Raw genomic sequence first — 19841 nt, 5'->3', positions numbered from 1 at the left:
AATTATAATATATTGGAGTTGGAGCTTATTATGGACATGCTGTATATTAGTTTTGTGAAATGGTTGACTATTCATCTTACTCGAAACGAAGTCAAATAGTCGCTGTTAATGTCGCCATTACACTCCCAATCAATCAATATACATTTTGTATCCTTGGTTTCTGCAGGTATTTGATTCAGATCAAGAAGAAATGCTAGACGACTTAGAACAAGGGGATGTCGCTGAAACTGTGAGAGTCTTCTTTGAGAAAAACAAAGTGATCACTCCAATGACAAAAAGCTCGTTATCTTTACAAGAGGTAAACAGATGTCATTATATAGTCTATTTGATTTCAAACAGGTGCTTTTGGCCGATTTCTTACAATGAAAGATGATTGCTTTTTATTCTTGTGTAGTAATAATCATAGTTTATTAATAGGCAAAAATCGAAAAAAAAAAGCACTTTTAGCAAAATCTGCTCTAACGTTTTATCCATATTGTATTAAAAAATATATCAGTGAAGAATCCTACAATGTATCATTCTAATTATTTTACTGAAAAATGTAAACGAAAAGAAAAGAAAGTAAAAAACAAAAACGAACATTTGTGATATCCAATCAATAAGTTATGTTTTTAATATGTTTGAATTTGGGAATATGTTTGATCTTTCATGGATGCCAATAGCTTCAACTTTGCCGTTCCTGCAAATACTTCTGTATTTCTCATTTCGGATCTCTCATGCGCAGATTAACAAGAGGGGAGCGTAAAGACAATACACACACACATACACTCACACATATATATATAATATATATGTTAGGGTGGTTCGAAAAAATATTTTTTTCTATTTCCGGAACGCTATCGTGAGTAAAAGTTGCCATTGGTATAGACAAGACAAGACTCAAAAGGAAGATTTTGATTTACATATCTTCCGGTCCCACATCACCGTTCAAATTTAAAAAGCCGTTGAAAACAATAAATTTTCAATATTTGTTTAAAACGACTAAAGAATATAGGACGAGGACCGTATATGGCCTAAAAGTTTCTTCAAGTATGTAAAAACAACGTTAACATAAATAAACTATATTTATATGATATCTTCTGGTCGCGCATCGCTGTCAAATATTTGCAAAATTTGAGAGTTTTTTTAAATTATATCTATTATTATTTTCTTAAAACAAGTAAGATAAAGACGCTAGTCACCAAGAGGGCATGGCTGCACTTGGAGTTCCACTACCCAACCATCCATCCAATGATTAGGGTGTATTATTTACTATTATATTAAGAAGTTTATAATTTTACATAATTCGTCCATTGCAAATTTCTATTTTTCCCTTTATGTATGTCCATTACTAATGATTTTAAACTCTGCTTTATGCGGGGGCAGTGGAAGTGTGATAAAGCGTTCACTTCTGATGCATGGGGTTCTTGGTTCCATCCCAGCTCGCGCCAAGTGAGCTTTGTCATGGATAAACACCGTGTGCGTAGGTTTTCTCGGGGTTCTCCCGTTTAATCCCACTTTCTTCATTCCACCATTTCATTCATTTCTCATCATCACCGTCACCTTTAGCCTAACCGACGTAACCGTGGGACGTAAAACTTAAAGATTTCATTTTTTTTCTGAAAATGTAGGTATGGATGATTTTGACAGGCCCGTATCCAGGAAGGGTCATGGGGCTGCCCCCTCCCTAAATTTTTACTGGCCCCCTCTAAAATTTTCACAATGGGCTTGCAAATGAACTATACTGTAATATGGGATGAACTATAATATTTTTGGATCGGCCCCCCTAACTTTCATCGACCCCCCACATTTTCGAGCTGGCTACGGGCCTGGATCTTGACAACAGTGTAGCTCTGATGAAGTCGTCTCTAGCACTGTGTCCACACACTCTACCAGTTATTGAATTTGAACCTGTCAATTGAGTGATTCCTGAAGTAGACAGATACCCAGGAAAGACCAACTGTATTCACTGGATATATCAAAAGTCATCCAGTTAGTATACTGCTCTGAAGACTTTGCAGTTCGTGACTCTGGCTCTTCGTCACATTCAGATGGCTCACAACAGCTAACAGAGTTATGTAGCTATGCATTAGTGTGGGAAGTCCTTCGTATAATGAGGCAAATTGTCACCTTTATCTTAAAGTTATATATGCCTAAGTGGTTTGCCATTAAGGTGAGCAACAATTTGACCGAAAGTCTACAACATGTTTACGAGACCATTCAGAAAACGCGGTATTTTGCCACAAGAGCTTAAATAAGTTGTAGACCCCGTTGTAGAACGAAATGCTTACTTTGCTCAGCCCGAAAATTTACTTTCAGTGATGGTCATTGGTGACAGAAACCACATTCTAGAGCTTAGGTACAGAAGACTTTTGAAGCCAAGGAAAGCAGCTTTTCGAAGTGATACCATTAGACATTTTTGCCACCAAACATGAACTTTGTAGCTAAAGATTACACCGAAATAATACAATGGGATACTTGTAATCTTACTTCTTATCATTTGTTAAGGCCATTGACTAATGACGAAGTAAGGTAGTTTATAAGTAGACACTAAGGTAGTTATGAATCTCAAGAAGTTCCCATGTCATACTCATGCTGCCGAAAGATGCGTTAAGCTTGTGACGGAAGCTTCCGGTATAGTGTGTGGACACTGTGCTAGAGACGGCTTCATCAGAGTCACACTATTATCAAGATCATCCATGCCTACATTTTCGGATAAATCAGAAAAAAAATGAAAATGGAATTTTTTAAGTTTTAGTCCCACGCTTATGCTGGCGAAGGTGAAAGAGACGGTATTGATGAGAAAAAATAAAATGGTGGAATGAAGAAAGTGGTAGGAAATGGGAGACTCCCAAGAAAACACACACACGGTGCTTGTCCACCACAAAACTCACTTGGCGCGAGCTGGGATCTAACCAAGAACCCCATGCACAAGAGATTAACTCTTTGCCACTGCTGCCCCGCATAAATCAGAATTTAGATTCATTAGTAATGGACAAAAATAAAGAGGAAAATGGAAATTTGAAGGGGTGAATTATGTGAAATTATAAATTTGTAAATACAATTGTAAATAATACATCCTATTCAGAGGATGGCTGGTTGAGTAGTGGAACTCCAAGTGCAGCCAGCCCCTCGTGGTGAGTAGCGTCCTTACCTTACTTATAAGAAATTTTTAAAAAATAAACGTTAAACTCTCAAATTTTGCTAAATTCGCAAATTTTGCAAATTTTTGACAGCGATGCGCGACCAGAAGATACTATATAAATATAGTTTATTTCATTAAAGTTGTTTTTACGTACTTGAAGAAACCTTTAGGCTATATAGGGTCATCATCCTATGTTCTTCTGTCCCTTTAGAAAGGTATTGAAACTTTATTGTTCTTACAGAATTTTTCAAATTTCAACGGCGATGCGGGACCGGAAGATATATAAATAAGTTTTTTCTTTTGTTTTTTCTTATGTCTATACCAATGGCAACTTTTGCGCACTATACCGTAGCGTTCGAGAAATAGGAATTTTTTTTTCGAACCCCCTAATATAAATAACTTTAAGGAGGTTAAATAATAAAAAAAAAATAATATTATCTTTCCTTAACTTAGTTCAAATTATATGTCTTAGCACGAATTGTGTTGAACTTCTATTGCGTGAATTCCAGTTTTCCTCATCGCTGTTTGTTATTTTTTTCCAAAGACATCGAAAGAAATCTTCTTGATAGGCCGCACGTTTTTAAACCAAGGACAGAAAGAACAAGAGCATTGCTAGAACGAGCTTAAAAACAGTGGAGAGATGGAGCGGGAAGAATAACTGTGTTCCTACATGTAAAAATAAATCTTTTTATCCGCACCTTCTTTTCTTTCTAGCAAGAATTAGCAAAATATAATCTCTCTAGGACTTATGGTTCCCGAGATATGGCTCCTTAAAATCTCCCGAAATTCTAATTTTTTTTTTTTTTTGCCAATATCTGGTGAACGGTGACCAGTTGGCCAGTGGCCACCGGTTACTATTTGGTCCCAAAATGTTCACTTTCCTCTTAGGTATTGACCAATACCAATATGATCTAATAAATCAGAACTAAGTTTTGGCCAATATCTCGGGAACGAAAAGTTATAGAGAGATTGTATTGGTTTCAACGAATACCTAAGAGGATGGTAAACATTTTGATACTAATATTAACTGGTAGCCACTGGCCAAACCAGTGGCCACTGGTTACTATTTGGTATCAAAATATTTACCATCCTCTTAGGTATTGATCAACATCAATATGATCCTCTATAACTAATGGTTCCCAAGATATGGCTCCTTAAATGTCCGGAAATCGGCCAATATTTCGGGAACGGTAAGAGTGACGCTACAATTCCATCAATTTCTCACGTAATTTTGATACTGTATCAAAATTTTTTTAAAAAAAATCGCAAAATAACACACTCACATACACACATTGAGAATTCATTAACGAACTTCTTAAGTTTGTTGAAAATAATGTCGTAGTCAACAAAAGGATACCGCATGATGGCAAAGGAGTGGTACAGGATATACCTATCTAGTTAACTAACATTAATGAGTTTTCTAATCCCAGGAATAGATTTAATAGATATAGTGATTCATTCTAGTAGATCATTTCGCTAGTTCACTTTCGTAGTGCATATCTTTTTTCAATAAATTAGGCTGCCACAAAATCTAAAATTGTAAAAAAAATGAATTGTAAAAAAATGAAAAAGGTGTAAAACCTTACGATTTTATGTCCCATGGTTATGTCATGTAGGTTAAAGGATACGGTGATGATGAGAATGAATGAAATAGTGGAATAACAAGGATGGGACGAAACGCGAGAACCCCGAGAAAACCCACGTACACGTTGTTTGTCCACCACAAAGCCCATTTGGCGCGAGCTGGAATTGAACCAGACACCACAGGCACCAGAAGTGAACGCTCTACCACTGAGCCACCGCAACCGAATTTTAGTTATAAATAATTATTGAACAAAAAGACATTGGTCTCCCTTTTAAATTTTAGTTACAATTGCATATCCTGCCACTGCTATTACAATGTGTTAAACATATTTTCCCTCAGTTTCAACAACTTTATTTCAAAATTTTACACGATTTTTTAAAGAACATCCGTTGAAATGGTGAAAATTTGACACTCTGTAGCTGACTGTAGCTATTCCACCCCAATAATAATAATGATAAGATTTACAAACCACCATGTGCGAAAAATGTGCTACATAAATTTTACAACTTAGAAAAATAATAACTTTTGAACTTGGTAGATAAGTTTTGTGCTATCCAGTTGTTGCTGGCTTATTTTAGAAATACTGTACCGGATCTATCAAATGACTCCAAATCATGTAGCATGTAACTATTTGTTTGTATTGCGTTTTCAGGTGGATACATTTCTCGATCAACTTTCGAAATTAAGAAAAGAAGATGATCAGATATCTCATTTCAAGACCATGGCAAAAAGGTACGATACTGCTAGTGTAATATTAAGTTTTTTCTTAATTCATTGTAGTCGATGCGATGTATATTAGTCGGATCAGCGAATAAGAAACGTTAACCTAAAACAAATTCCAACAAAAGGTCTGTAAACGGTTTTTCTCTCTACCAGGTGCACTGGTTGACAGAAAGTAAAAATTTTACAAAATCTGTGAACCAGAAATAGCTTTTTCTTTTTAAATGGCGGCCGATAACATAAAAAATCGCAAAAAAATCTTATAAATTTCTTATTTTTAATCGTAAAACATTTTTTTCCCAGCAAACTTACGTTTGTTATATCTACTAGATGCACTAGTTGATAGAAAAAGAAAGCCTACCATGATTTGGAAACCGAATGTGTGATTTTTTTTTTCAAGATGGTCTCCGCTAATCTAAAAAGTCGGAAAAGTGTTCCTAAAGGTTTTAATTCATTTCATCATATCGGTTCTGTTCCCGGAACCGAAACCACAGTATTTTGGATTGCAGTACCAGAACTTGAATGAAAGTTTTAACTCCGTTCTGTGTGTTTCGAGAAGAGAACCAAAATACATTAATTAATAGGTAATTCTTTTTCAAATTGTGAATGTTAATCGCAGGTAGTGCAGTAATATTCTTCGATCTTAGTTGACTATTAGAATCAAATATTAGGAGTTAGTACGTAAGTTTGAACGCTTAAAAAATACTCAGGGAATACTCAGCGAATGTGAAAAAGTAATGTCCAGGAAGCATTTGGAGAATGTTCGCGTCTGTAGGTCATCAAATATGAGGATAATTTTGGATAATAACTTCGAAGCGCGTTCTGGTGTTACAGGTTTGTGGACTCTGGAAATTTTCATCATCTTGTCGGTTTCTATTTATTTCAAAGTCAAAGTGGAATTGATATTACATGTTATCTCGATTCCATGTCAGAAGGGTCCGGACAAAAGAATGAATGCAGAAGAGCCGAGTCAAAAGGGTAACGATCTTACATCAGAAGGTCCAGGTCGAATCGGACCCTTTTCAAAAGGAAACAGACAAAAAGGCCATAGGTGGAAGAGGGTAATGGACCTTTCGTCAAATGGGATCCGGTCGAAAAGGCCTCGCGTCAGAAGATTCATGGTCAAAAGGATCCCGCTTCCAAAAGACCACACGGGCAAAAAGGCCATATGGCATAGGTGAAACGCTTCTCTCATCAAATGGGATCCGGTCGAAAAGGCCTCGCGTCAGAAGATTCATGTTCAAAAGGACCCCAGTTCAAGAAGACCACACTTCAGAAGATATCCCGTGCCAAAAGAACTTGAGGCCAAAGTGTCAAAAACAAATATAAGTGAAGAAAAATAAAGCAATATGTGGATAATTCGCATTTGATTAATGTTGAAAATATTTACATTTGGCTTTGTATGTGTGTGCATGTTCCACTTTATTGTATTATGAATGTTTACTTTGAGTTTAGTGTTTTCCGTGCAACTGAACTAATGTTTCAAGGAATAGACCATATATGCTCTTTATTATAGTTTGTGGTAACGCATACAAAGCTAAAGTCATTTAAATACAAAATCAAATAGTAAAAATGATTGCAACCGTTAAGTCAAAGGATTACTGCAAATCAACATTTGAAAAAGAACTTCGTATTCTTTCAGTACCTTGTTTGCATTTTTTTTTTTACTTAGTCTACTGTTATTTGTTAAGAGACACTTAGATCGGTGGATCCTAAAACGAGTAAAAGAACAGCATAATTATCATAATTAAGAGAAAAGAAATATTTCTTTTTAAAAGTAAAAATAAAATATCAGATAGAGATAAAACGTTCTTTGTGTATAATACGAGAGAGAATTGGTAAAATCTTTATTGTTTCGTAGGACTCTATGCAGTGTAAAATAAAAAAAAAAAAAAAAAACTATTACAACTATTGACTTACCCTACGTTAAGTAAAAGATACATTGACCTTGATTCCAAGGCATATTATCACAATGTTTACTTTTGGAAAAGGGGCTGCAACTTCTGCAATTACTGTTGTGGGACTATTTATGAACTAAGTCGCAAACAATTGTTGCAGAATAACGATTTCATATTTTCTTTTGACGAAATTTAAGAAATAATTTTTAATCATTACATTTTAGCAATTATCAATTAAAAATTAACTCATGGAAATTTTAATTGAATAAATTGAAAATTAAGAAAAATTTTAATTGGTTAAAGTAATATTTATTTTTGAACGGATTCATTATTGCAAGCCATCTTCTTACTCAGTGACTCGACTTTTTCCTTTCAGATGTACAGGAAATGATTTGAAAATGATTGTGCGATTAGCACTAGATGATCTTCGCATTGGAGCTGCTACAAAAGAAATGTAAGCATTTTTAAAGTAATAATTCTCTCCTTCATATTATTGCTTTCATATTTATATCAAGCATTTAAAGTCGTTTTCATTAATAGCCACTACGTTTACTCAAATGTATATTATTATTATTATTATTATTATTATTATTATTATTATTATTATTATTATTATTATTATTATTATTATTATTATTATTATTATTATTATTATTATTATTATTCATAACATAAGGTAACCAAGAAAGATCTGTCGCTTTTTTTATCCACTACCTTCGAATATCGATATGTCACCTAAGACGTACCTGGTAGATAATAAATAGTCCCCATCCGCATCGACGACCTTCTGCAACGTTCTGCAAGGCCATGGAATCTATCGCGATTGAACTTGGTGGGCTGTGACCGAAAAAGGTATCAAGTCCATTTTGCACCTCTACCAGGGATTTGAACTGGCGTCCTATAAGGTGATTGTCCAAGGAATGGAACAGCTAATAATATAACGGTGGATTGTCCGGGGAGTATGTCGGATGCAATAGTGCTTCCCATCCAAGGCGGAGAATGGTGTCCGGGTCATCCTAACTACGTGGGGCTTAGCGTTGTCCTATAACAGGAGGACCCCTTTGCGATTCAGAAATGCTGGCTCCAGAGTTTTGAGTTTTTTAACACGGCTCAACTGCTGACAGTACACAGTTACATTAATGCTCTGACCAGCTGGTAGCAATTCCCGATGCACGATGCCGCAAGCAATTTACCAGCAACACAGGAGGACCTTCTGGTACAGTGCTGCTTTCGGCTGCTTTGGAACCGGTTCGTGGGATGCTAACCAATGATGGCGGCGCCGTGGAGCTTTGTACAGAACCCACTTCTCATCATATGTAAACATAATGTCCAGAAATGGCTCCTTCCTCAGACGAGACAGCAAAGAAACGCAGATGTCTGCTTGTGTTGCCATCTGCTCGGAATCAAGTTATGTGGGACCCATGGACCCAACTTGTAGTGCTTTCCAAGTTGATGGATTTACTGCCGAATAGTTTCTTCACTCACATTGAATTGTAGTCCCAGTTCTTCACATGTCTGACGATTGTTTGCCTCAATTGCTGCCTGAAAATATTCATTTTGTACATGTGTTTGTCTTCCGGCACGTGATGCGTCTTCGAGCATTTCGTCACTGTCTTTAAACTTGTTAAACAATCGCTGCACTGTCCGCGTAGTCTCGACACTCTTACCAAAGTCCTGGCATATTTTCCACTCCGCTGCTCGTCGTTTGACCCCAGTTTGAATTTGTCCCTACACCGTAAGCAGAATTCTGTTACACCGTAAGCAGTGCCCTTATGACGCTGTGTGGAGCTTCCATGTTCACTCTATTTTTACACAAGTTCACGGTGTAACAGAACTGCCATAACAAGGTAGTACGTTGGATATAACCACACCAACAACTCACCTTGGCCTTATCTCCATTCTCATTCAATTCAGGGTGTGAGGGCCAATAGAACACAGATCTCCACAAAAAGCGACATAACTTTATTTGTTACCTGTATACAATGAAAGTATGTACTGGCTTATCAAATCTCTATTTTTATAAACAATGTTGGGTTTCGGATAAATACCAGATTTCTGGAAACTTATATAACTCCCATATTGGAGCATCAGAACTTTTCAACCATAAGTGCAAATGAAATAAAACTGCCAGATATTTTTTAGATATAAACCATGGGGAAGGGGCTCGACATTTGTCCTCACGAATGCCCGATGATTCTTTTACAAAATGTAAAAAATCATGAATAGAATACCGTGTGGCATTGTTTGTGCACAAATGGGAATGTTAATTAGTAGGCTGGGTGGGAATGTATCGTTCTGAAATTAAAGCGACACATTTGACAAAAAGAGCAGACATCCCACGACCATGGTTTTTCATGCAGTAAAAACACCTATTTTCGTCATTATGGCGTAATATCGCAACACTGGTGGTACTAGATGGTTTCAACACGTGTGGATGGCTACCAAATATCCTACAGCTAGATTGTTAGAAATAAATTTGAAATTTGCAATGTTTTTTGTTTTCTTTTAACAGTCAATTTCTACGATAGTTGGTAGCGACACTATCTGGTACCAACAGTGTTGCCATATTACACCACAATGCTAAAAAATGGTGTTTTACGGCATGAAATTATCACTGCCGCGTGATGTCTGCAGTTAGTATCAATACCATGCCGTAAACGTCGCCAACACTTAGTGGTCCACTTGCCGGTAAATGTCGATCGTCGATATAGTAACGCGTCGATATAGTAACGGTATAATTTTCAAAACGCAAGTGGGGCCACCGCTGATCGTTGGTGCGGGGCCGCCAACTTTTGACGAGATGTCGTTAGTTGCCCATCGATGGTCCACCGACGCTTACGGCATGGAATGCTATCAACGTGCTATAGAATTATCACACTATGTTCTATAAAATTTCTTTGGAATGAACATATTTGTAGATGAACATTTCCTTTCCTCTAGGTATTATTAGTCTTGTACTTTATTGTATTTGTACTTTATTATTGTACTTGTATTTGTATTATAGTACTTATTTTTGTTAGCTGTATCGTTAGAAAACGTCAAGTAAAACTTATAATTAAATTTGGTTTATTTGTTTGAAACCTTTATTGTTATACTTAACTTTTTGAAATATTATAGCCTTGATGCGCTACATCCAGATGCATTAGTGTGCTACTAGCGGCAGGATTTCGTCGAGTCGAAACAGATATTTAGAGTCGGGGTGTTGAGGTTACCACCGCGTAGCAGCGAGGACATCATTTCGGTCCTTGCTCCTTCGACTCACGCGGAGAATGGCGAAGGAACCAACACGATCTATCGCCAGTCATGTGCATGCGGTTATTATATACTATTTTTTTCTGACGAAGTATTCCTAAAGTGAGCTCCGAGGATCAAGAGTAACCCCTGCCTCTACATCATGAAGTGAAAAGTCTTGAGATGAATGCCTATAGTTGTATTGAATTTACATGGCAACTGAAGCCGATCATTACAAAGTGAATATGGGAGAACTATGAAATAAAGTAAATAGACGAGCGTCATTCTGTTATAAAAATATATGGCAGTCGCATTTTATCTGATCCAAAACGGTTATCGTCGAATGTACATGGTTAAAGGAGCACTGTGATTGGCCAAATTAAAAAGGCCTCAACGATTTATCCCTCTACAAGCGAGAGTTTGTTCTTCGCCATCTTGGCGAAGTCAGAAAAACATCTATGTAGTAATCATACGACTAGTGATTCGCGCTCACCCCGAAGTATCATTTTTAGTGTTTTTTTTAAAGACTCATCTTAATGTAAAGAAATCACGCATATAGGCCATATTTTACAGGAGTTGTGACTCATTGGCGTTTCGTCACATCTCTGCCACTGATGGTATAATTTTCAAAACGGAAGTGGGGCTACCGCGGATCGTTTGTGCCGGACCGCCAACTTTTCGGCGAGATGTCGTTAGTTGCCCTTCGATGGTCCATCGACGCTTACGGCATGAGGGTGCTATCAATGTGCTATAAAATTATCAAACTATGTTCCATAAAATTTCCTTGGATTAAACATATTCGTAGATGAAAATTTCCTTTCCTCTAGGTATTATTAGACTTGTACTTTATTGTACTTGTACTTTATTATTGTACTTGTATTTGTATTATTGTACTTTATTTTTGTTAGTTTTATCGTTAGAAAACGTCAAGTAAAACGTATACTTAAATTTGATTTATTTGTTCGAAACCTTTATTGTTATACTTAACTTTTTGAAATATTATAGCCTTGATGCGCTACATCCAGATGCATTCAAAGCATTTCAAACTGCCCATGATCTTGATGCTGTGATATCCCAAGTCTTGAAGAAGAAGAAGAAGAGTTTAAAGGTTACTCTTCAGTTGATGACTCCTGTAAAACCAATGTTGGTAAGTAACCATATATTAAGAGCGTAGTCACCGATGCTGCATCTTCAAAATTTGTTCTCGGTGGGTCTACCACTTCCTACATAGATCAGACGTCGGAGAAAAGATGAAAATGTCGATAAATTCCAATAAACGACACATGTCAAGGATGTTATAAATAGAGGATCTGCCCATATGTATCATCATCCTATTAAATCGATGAAGCCAAAAAAGCAACCGAGCATCGACACGTCTGATTGGCTACTCTCGTTTCTGCCATCGTCTGATTGGCTACTTTCGTTTCCGCCATGATTGTTGACTCAAAACATTGCAATCCTATTGGGCAGAGTGGGCAGAATAGGGGTGGCGAACCTGTGACGTATGGCTTCAATATTTTGTTGTAATTGCAGATCCTGTATTTTATAAGATCCTTGACACATGTATTCTTCTAACAGAAGTACTTATTTTAATTAGGTTCACAGCAAGCTGGCCAAAAGTAATAATCACACAGAATGCTTCAGAAAATTGAAGGGGATATTAGAATCTTTAAAAATATATATATACTTTACTCACAGAATTTAATTCGAAAACTGAAAAACATTACATATTACAGTAGAGCCCAAAAACTCGACCTAATGTGGACTGAAGGGTGGAAGAGTTTGTGAAAATGCCGGGTTATCGGGAACGGGGTTAAAAAAAGAATAAATATGAGTATTTCCTCATAAAATAAAGTACTGTACTTGTGTGTATTAGTTGCTTGTGAATACAACAGAGAATAAACTGCCCAATTACCCTTAAACAAAGAAAAAGTACGTACTTTATGAAGGCCTAGAGCTATACATGAAAATGAAAATTAATGAATACACACTGTAGAGTAATTCACCTGATAAGACGGACCTTAAAAAAAAAATACCCGGCAGTGACCTTGAACGGGTCTGCGCGCTGCTTTTTTTCTTCCTTCCAGGATGTGACCGGTTATCAAGTGCCGAATTTTAGGAACTCTACTGTATGTAGAAATTCACACTATATAAAACAAGTATACTTGAAATTTTTTCGTACAAACTTTTACTAGATGCACAAATAGAACCATACACATTATTGCTCCTGTTTGACTGGACTGAACAGAACTACTAAAAACTGTACTGCTGTCCAAAACTTTGACAAAGTAATTTTCTCTCCAAAAATTCCCTCTTTAGGAAATTTCCCTTCTTACTACATGGTATCGACATGCGAGTGGTACCGTTCGAAAAGCTGATTCATTTCGAAGAAAATGAGGTACAATTTGTGTTCCTACAATGAATAGTCTTTATGTTAAAGCTCATTGATTAAAAATTGACTGAAAATGTATTATCCAGGGAAAATTTGTAAATCAGCTAGAGTATCAAGACTATTTTCCTCGGACCATTTGTCGTACCTTATTCTCTTCACAACAAAGCTAAGTTTTCTTGTTACCATTTCTATGTTCGTGTCTTGTGCCTGAGGGGAGAAATTCGTGATAAACGTGGACTTTTTTAAGTTCCCTTTTTCCCACTTCGGGTGGAATTTCCCGTCTTAAGTACATAATATGGAAATTTGACTAATACAGTTAGAAGCATTGCTTCATTCCAAACTAAACGATGTATAAGACATGATCCTACGATAAATAATCTTGACGCAAAAGCTGATTGAGTGAAATTCAAAAGGGTTATGTGCAAGTAAAAATGTTTGATTTTTTTCTTTTTACTTCTTTGGTACTGCTATATGCAAGCATAACCTGAAATTAATATAAGCGATATGTAGTGGGGAATAAAAGAATGTCAGTGGCCAACGTCTAAAATTCTTAAAAATTTCATGTGTAACAGATATTTGCTCCTCAACAGAGTTCACACCACCCCTGTTTCCATTGTATAACATTATCATTTCCGCTTTCATTGTATAACATTATCATTGTATAACATTATCATTATCATCTTACTTTCCTTGTACTTTCGTCGAACTTGTCATCATGCTAGTATAAAGAAGCAGTACAATCTTTCCTTTCTTTAGAGTATATGAAAGCAGCGTTGAATCTTTTGTAAAGCAGAAGAGGCTACTGTTCATTGGTTTAATTTCAATCAGCTCTTTCTTGGAACATAGGCTATCTTTTGTTCTTTCTTAGAGTACTAAGAAACCTTTCAACAACTTATTAGTCAAATATACACTTGTGAAAAAGTTGTTCATTGTCACATTTCTTCCTGCTCCTGAAATTGGAGACACTATTCGTAATATAATAGACTTAGTTGAATTTTCTAGCTGATATAGTCCACCATATTACCTCCCATCATAAAGTTTTAGATTTAGAGTGTAGAAAATTCTGGAGTCTTCAAGAGTAAAATTTATAATTCCGTACTTTCGTGGTTGTCTCCGTAATATATTGACGAAATAATCAGTGACTTCAAAATTTCTGGAGTTCTTCATCTTCTGTAACATTTGATTCTACAGAGTAATACAACTTACATTTCTCAACACATATTTCAAACAGATCTCACGTAAGTTCCCGTTTGTCTGATTTGGATCTCTCTGGTCTAATAGTTTTGTCGTCAAATCAAAGGCACCTGAGCAAAAATCTGAAACGCTGCAAGAAATGGTCTGAAAAATTAGCAGTCCACAAATCATCAACATTTTCCTATTCGATTTGTATGTCCCTGTCATGAATAGAAGTCTAATAGGTGCTTAATTTCTAATAGTTGATACCACAAATGAAACATGATGATTGAGTTCTATACGAACAATTTTAATGATTGATCAAAAATACTACTATATGTCATGAACTGTATAAATCCACAAACTATTGACACTGGAACAAAACTAGATGCCTTGCAGAATGTTCTAAATCTAAAAACAATCAAAACAATGGATAAATATTAAGTGTCCATATGCGTGCACCCAACCACTATTATCATCCACTGCTCACTCTTCTTCTTCTTCTTCTTCTTCTTCTTCTTCCTTTTTCAGTGTTGCTAACCTTCGAATGTGAAACTAGTTACTACTAAAGAAAGAAATTCCTAACAATATTGTTCTTTTCATTTTGTATTTGTTACGAACATCATAATTTTGTGAAGCTTTGTCAGTTTACGTGTTTATGTTTTGCAGAATTATTCCAAGTGTATCACCACTAAAGATTAATTGAAAACATTGTAAATGACTTTTACAGTTCTTGGCCTCACCTTTAACACATGAAATACATTTTCTTACAATATTGCAAAATCTCGTTTTCGTAAATCTATGGAGGAAATGTTTTCTCTTACTTGCTGGTACCATTGTTGCCTAAGTAATAGTGTTCCTTGGTGCATATGACATTATTTGAACCATTATGGGAACTAAATAACTCAGCATCTTCTTCCGAACGAGTGTTATGTTTACTTTCACTTTTATAGTTTGACCACAAATCACTTTCATCTCCACCTTCAGGCGTTTCCTGTTCTTCACTTTGTTTTAACAATCTCCTGATACGCTCCTCTTTCTTCTCCATTACGTGACTAATATAGTACAACACTAACAGTATAACCAGAATTAACAATATTGTTGTAATGTCAAGATAATCTTTTGAAAACAATGCCAGCTCTTAGAAGATTTACTGACGTAATTAATCTGGCAGGATCTGCGATTACCTCTCCTCAGAAGATTCATGTAAACAATGTAACACCTTGCGACTGCATTAAAACAGTTGCATTCAACGCCATTTAAGTTGTTTAATTGAAAGATATACAAAGTGGAAACAAGAATGTGCCAACTAACTATAAGTATGATCTTGAGCAATTTAATTTGGCTGTGGTTTTTCACACGCTACTAGAATAATGAAGGATTAAGGATTTTCTACTATTTTAGCTTCACTGCAACTGTTTGCTTCTCATTATTCCGTAATAACATGCACCTAGGTAGGTACCAGGCCCGTGCTGGCCCTCCGGGACATCGAGACGTGTCGCGGTGCGCCCTCCGAAACATCACAGTATAATAAAGGTACAAGTTTTTAGTAATAAATTCTTACAGTTTTATTTTTAAAGAACCAGTGAAAGGCACAGTGCGCCCTTTACATTAGACGCCATTGCGAGACCACATTACAAATGGACGATTGTATTCACTCTTCCGTATATAGTGTTGCCAGACCAGTCAGTTGGAAAAGCAGGAGATTCGAAGATAAAAAACAGGAGAAAGCAGTAGACACATACAGTGGTGACGTTTGAGTGTAAATCCGGGGGAGGAGCAATAAAATTTGCCATTATTACGGGCGCAGTAGTCAAAACAAGCCTTTCAGAATTCATTTCCGATAAACTACGTTGAGCAAATGAAAGGGAGGAGTCCTGATTTATATTAATATTATTTGATGCACGTAGCGATAACGTAGCTATATGGTACAGTCACACGTGATCGTGGAGAAAGACGATTTCTTGCTGACGATCGTGGAGAAATGATCTAAGCCACTCTTCCAACCCAAATCCCAATCTAAATAACACTTACTTGTAAATCTTACAGAAAGTCATAAAATCGCTAACCATAATGCATATAGAAGATGACATTCAGTTGTATCCTTTGGATTCATATTATATACAGTAAAGCTCTATAAGTATATGCTCTACAGAGCTTTGTGTATTATAACAGAGAAATTTCATCCTTTTATGTGAGGAAACATTGAAAATTCAATATTAATAATAATATATTTCTTTAACTTCTCGAAGTAAGGAAAAAGCAGGAGGTTGTTTACTTTTCATTTTCTTTCGCAGTAGATCAGTAGAACGTAGAAAAATCAGGAGATCTCCTGCAAAATCAGTAGATCTGGCAACACTGTCCGTATAGTATAGTCCGGTACAATACAAACATTCAATTACTATTGGTAAAGAACCCGTGAAAGATACAGTGCGCTCTTTACTAAGGCGCCGTATGAAACATCACATTATAGATAAGTATTTTTAGTTGTTCTGTATACCAGGTTTGTATAATAAATTAAAATAGTGGTTGTTAATAAAGAACCTGTGAAGGGTACAAGGCGCCCTTTACATCAGGTGCCCTGTGCATTATCACATTATAGACATATTTTTTTTAAAAATTTGTTCTTATGGATACCAGTTTTGTGTTATATAAATTCATACAGTTGCTATTGGTGGAGATCAGGTAAAGAGTATAAACATTCCAAAAATAACTGTAAAGTTATGTAGCTATAAAGCGAAACAAAGTGATACATCAAGAATAGTTCGGGTAGTCAAACGTACAATGCATTCATGAAATACTACATTGACACTAGTCTCTAATTTACGATTTTTACGGCATCGAAGCTTGCACAGTCTTAATATGCATCCATATATCCGAGCATATTGATTGTTCCTGTGTGTTGGTAAAGCAGTATTCGGATAATCAGTACCTATTGTATTTCTAAGATATAGCTATATTAATTTCTGTGAAATATGGTCTTCCTGTCACCACGGCATGGCGCGTCCTCAGGTTGTGGATCGAGAAGAAGGCCTCTAGATATAGAGGTTAGCTGCGAATATACTAAATAAGCAGTCGCGGACAGATGACAAAGGGTGATCGTCCATTTTGGCTATTTGGTGTGGGGCGAACAACCTTATCCTGTAAAAAAAGAAGAAAATGCTTGTTCAGATATATATTCGCAGAATCCTCGGGTTAGAACTGATAACTTGGCACGAACTTAGCAAAGTAAAATCGACATGAGATTTGGAACATGGAATATAAGAAGTCTCTATATGGAATATCAGGAAGTTAGATGAGAAGGAAATGGAGGAGTCAAGTCGGGAAATTTTACGTTCTTTTAAGGGGAACGAATTAAAAATTACCAACTAGGAACAGGGCTATCCGCTCACAAACGAATAATATTAGCTTTTGCATGGATTGAATTTGTTAATGATAGATTTTCTTTTACTTCTCTTAAGGGTCGGTGGTGTATTATTTTATTTTAAATGCGCATGCCCCAACATAAAATAACGATGACGATAAAAAGGACAGTTTTTACGAAAGAATAGAACGCGTATTTGATCATCTCCCACAGTACCATATGAAAATTCTCTTAGGCCGTTTCAATGCAAAGGTAGGACGAGAGGGTATTTTCAAACCGATTATAGGAAATTAATGTCTACATATGAAAGGTTGTGACGACGGCGTTAGACTCGTGAACTTTGCAACATCCAGAAATCTTATTGTGAAGATTACAAAATTCCCACATTACGACATTCATAGATATACTTGGATTTCATCAGATGGAAAAACACATAATCAAACTGATCACGTTTTAGTAGACAGAAGAAAACAGTCTAGCTCAACTAATGTTCGGTCGTTCAGAGGAGCTGATTGTGATACTAATTACCACCTAGTAGCAGCGATAACAAGAGAGGGAGAGACTATATTTAAATAAAGGAAATATTCAATATCTGAAAACGGAGCAGTTGAATTTAAAGAAATTTGAGGAGAGTCAGGTGAGAGGGGAGCCAGATTAAAGTGTCAAATAGATCCTCGATTTTAGAAGTTTCGGAGTGCACTAGTCTTCAGGATACTTGGTTGAAATTAGATATTACATTAAAATTTCAGCAAAAGAAAAATTGGGACATGCAGAGATACGTAGGAACAAACCATGGTTCAACCAGAAATGCACTAAAGTAGCAGAGAAGAGAAAATAGAAGAAACAGCGTAGGCTAAAAAATCGGAACGAAATGCGGAAAACTTCCAAAATTTTTAGAACAAAGGAACGCTATTTTTGAAAGCTAAAATTAATTAACTTGAAGACAATAATAAAAAATAAAAACAAAAACATTAGGGACATATTTTACGGGTGCTTAATTTGAAAAGAATTTTCAAAGAAAGCTGTGTCGTCAAAATGAGATTCTTGGGATGTCTCTCAAAGGTAGAATAGGTCCTGGGACCGGACGACACCCGTCTGATTTTAAGAGAAATAAAAATGAGAATTTTAGCTTTTTTGGAGAGAGAGAGAGTGTGTTTAGGTGAGAGGTGAGGAAGAGAAAGGAAGAAATCTGACGTCACAGTACCTGTAGCTTCATCTTCTCTGCTGGGCTTCCTCCTGTTGTTCATCCGGTGTTCTGTATGTCGAAAACCGAATTATAGACTGTTCGATTCGTTTTCTAAGTTGCTCTCGGAGTGCCCTATTGACTGCCGTACACTCCCCGGACCGACTCTCGACAGTCTTTTGACAACTTCGCGACTGAGTCCTAAGATGACTCCGAAGACCGACTCCCGACAGGTTCTGGAGACTAACTTCGATAACCGACTCCAAAGTCTCTAAGCGACTCCAAAGGCTCCGTGTGACTCCCTGTTTCCGGGTTAGAGAGAGTATTTAAAGGCAAAGATCTGCTGGTAATCTTGCTGACTCCAGACACGTGTAGATGAGGTTTTCGTCTCAACAGGTACTCATGACGTCAGAGATGAACAGATAGTTGGGAAAGGAGCTCTCTCAACTTTATTACATAAAATACACATTGACATAATACATGATATAACATAAACAAACACTTCCACGATTTAAATACGAATGCACAAAATTACGGAAGAGAAACGTTGACTAAATTCTCAGACGTACATGAATTTCAATAACTAAGACATCCGAATAACTAGCGTACTTCGACACATAAGAAATAGTTTTATGTAATTAGGAAGAAAAAAAGAATAGTCTCACAACACCGAAGATAAGTCTTAAAGAATTTCATGTTTCTTATACAAACAATAAATGATTTTGTGGGAGAACAACGAAAGTCAATAAATAATGAATATTAGTCTCTTCACACATGTATAAGGGGAGCAATGAATTTAAGAAAGCATATCAACCTCGTGCTTATATATTAAAGAAAGCCAACGGAAAAGTTCTCACTGATAAGGATAGCATCTTAAATAGATGGAAAGATTTCTTTGGCGATTTGCTTAACATATAGCCAAAAACTAATGTTCGTGGAGAAAGTGAAATGCACACAGCATAATCGTATATTCCAGAACCTAGCCAGACAGAAGTAGAAATCGTTATTAGAAAACTAAAGAAACATACCTCTCCGGGAAACGAAATTCTGGCTGACTTAATTTTAGCTGGAGGGGAAAAATTGTACAGCAAGATACACAAACCCATTCGCCTTATCTGGAACAAGGAGAAATTACCACAAAAGTGAAAAGAATCAACCATTGTTCCAGTTC

The 19841-nt window shown here is 36.3% G+C and overlaps 1 protein-coding gene across 1 annotated transcript in view; it reads left to right on the top strand.

Moving 5' to 3' along the window:
• LOC145671726 (DNA ligase 3-like) overlaps positions 1-19841 on the top strand; it is a 211060-nt gene that overhangs the window by 14861 nt on the left and 176358 nt on the right. The window contains exons 4-7 of the mRNA XM_081740930.1: positions 167-298; positions 5362-5441; positions 7704-7781; positions 11564-11705. Coding sequence (XP_081597056.1) covers positions 167-298; positions 5362-5441; positions 7704-7781; positions 11564-11705 — 432 coding nt within the window. The remainder of the gene's footprint in view (positions 1-166; positions 299-5361; positions 5442-7703; positions 7782-11563; positions 11706-19841) is intronic.

Source organism: Thermobia domestica, chromosome 15 (genome assembly GCF_964235325.1).
Source record: "Thermobia domestica chromosome 15, izTheDome1.hap1.1, whole genome shotgun sequence".
Taxonomy (NCBI): Eukaryota; Metazoa; Arthropoda; class Insecta; order Zygentoma; family Lepismatidae; genus Thermobia; species Thermobia domestica.
Note: the sequence above shows the minus strand (reverse complement) of the source record. Positions and strands in the feature narration are given on the sequence as shown.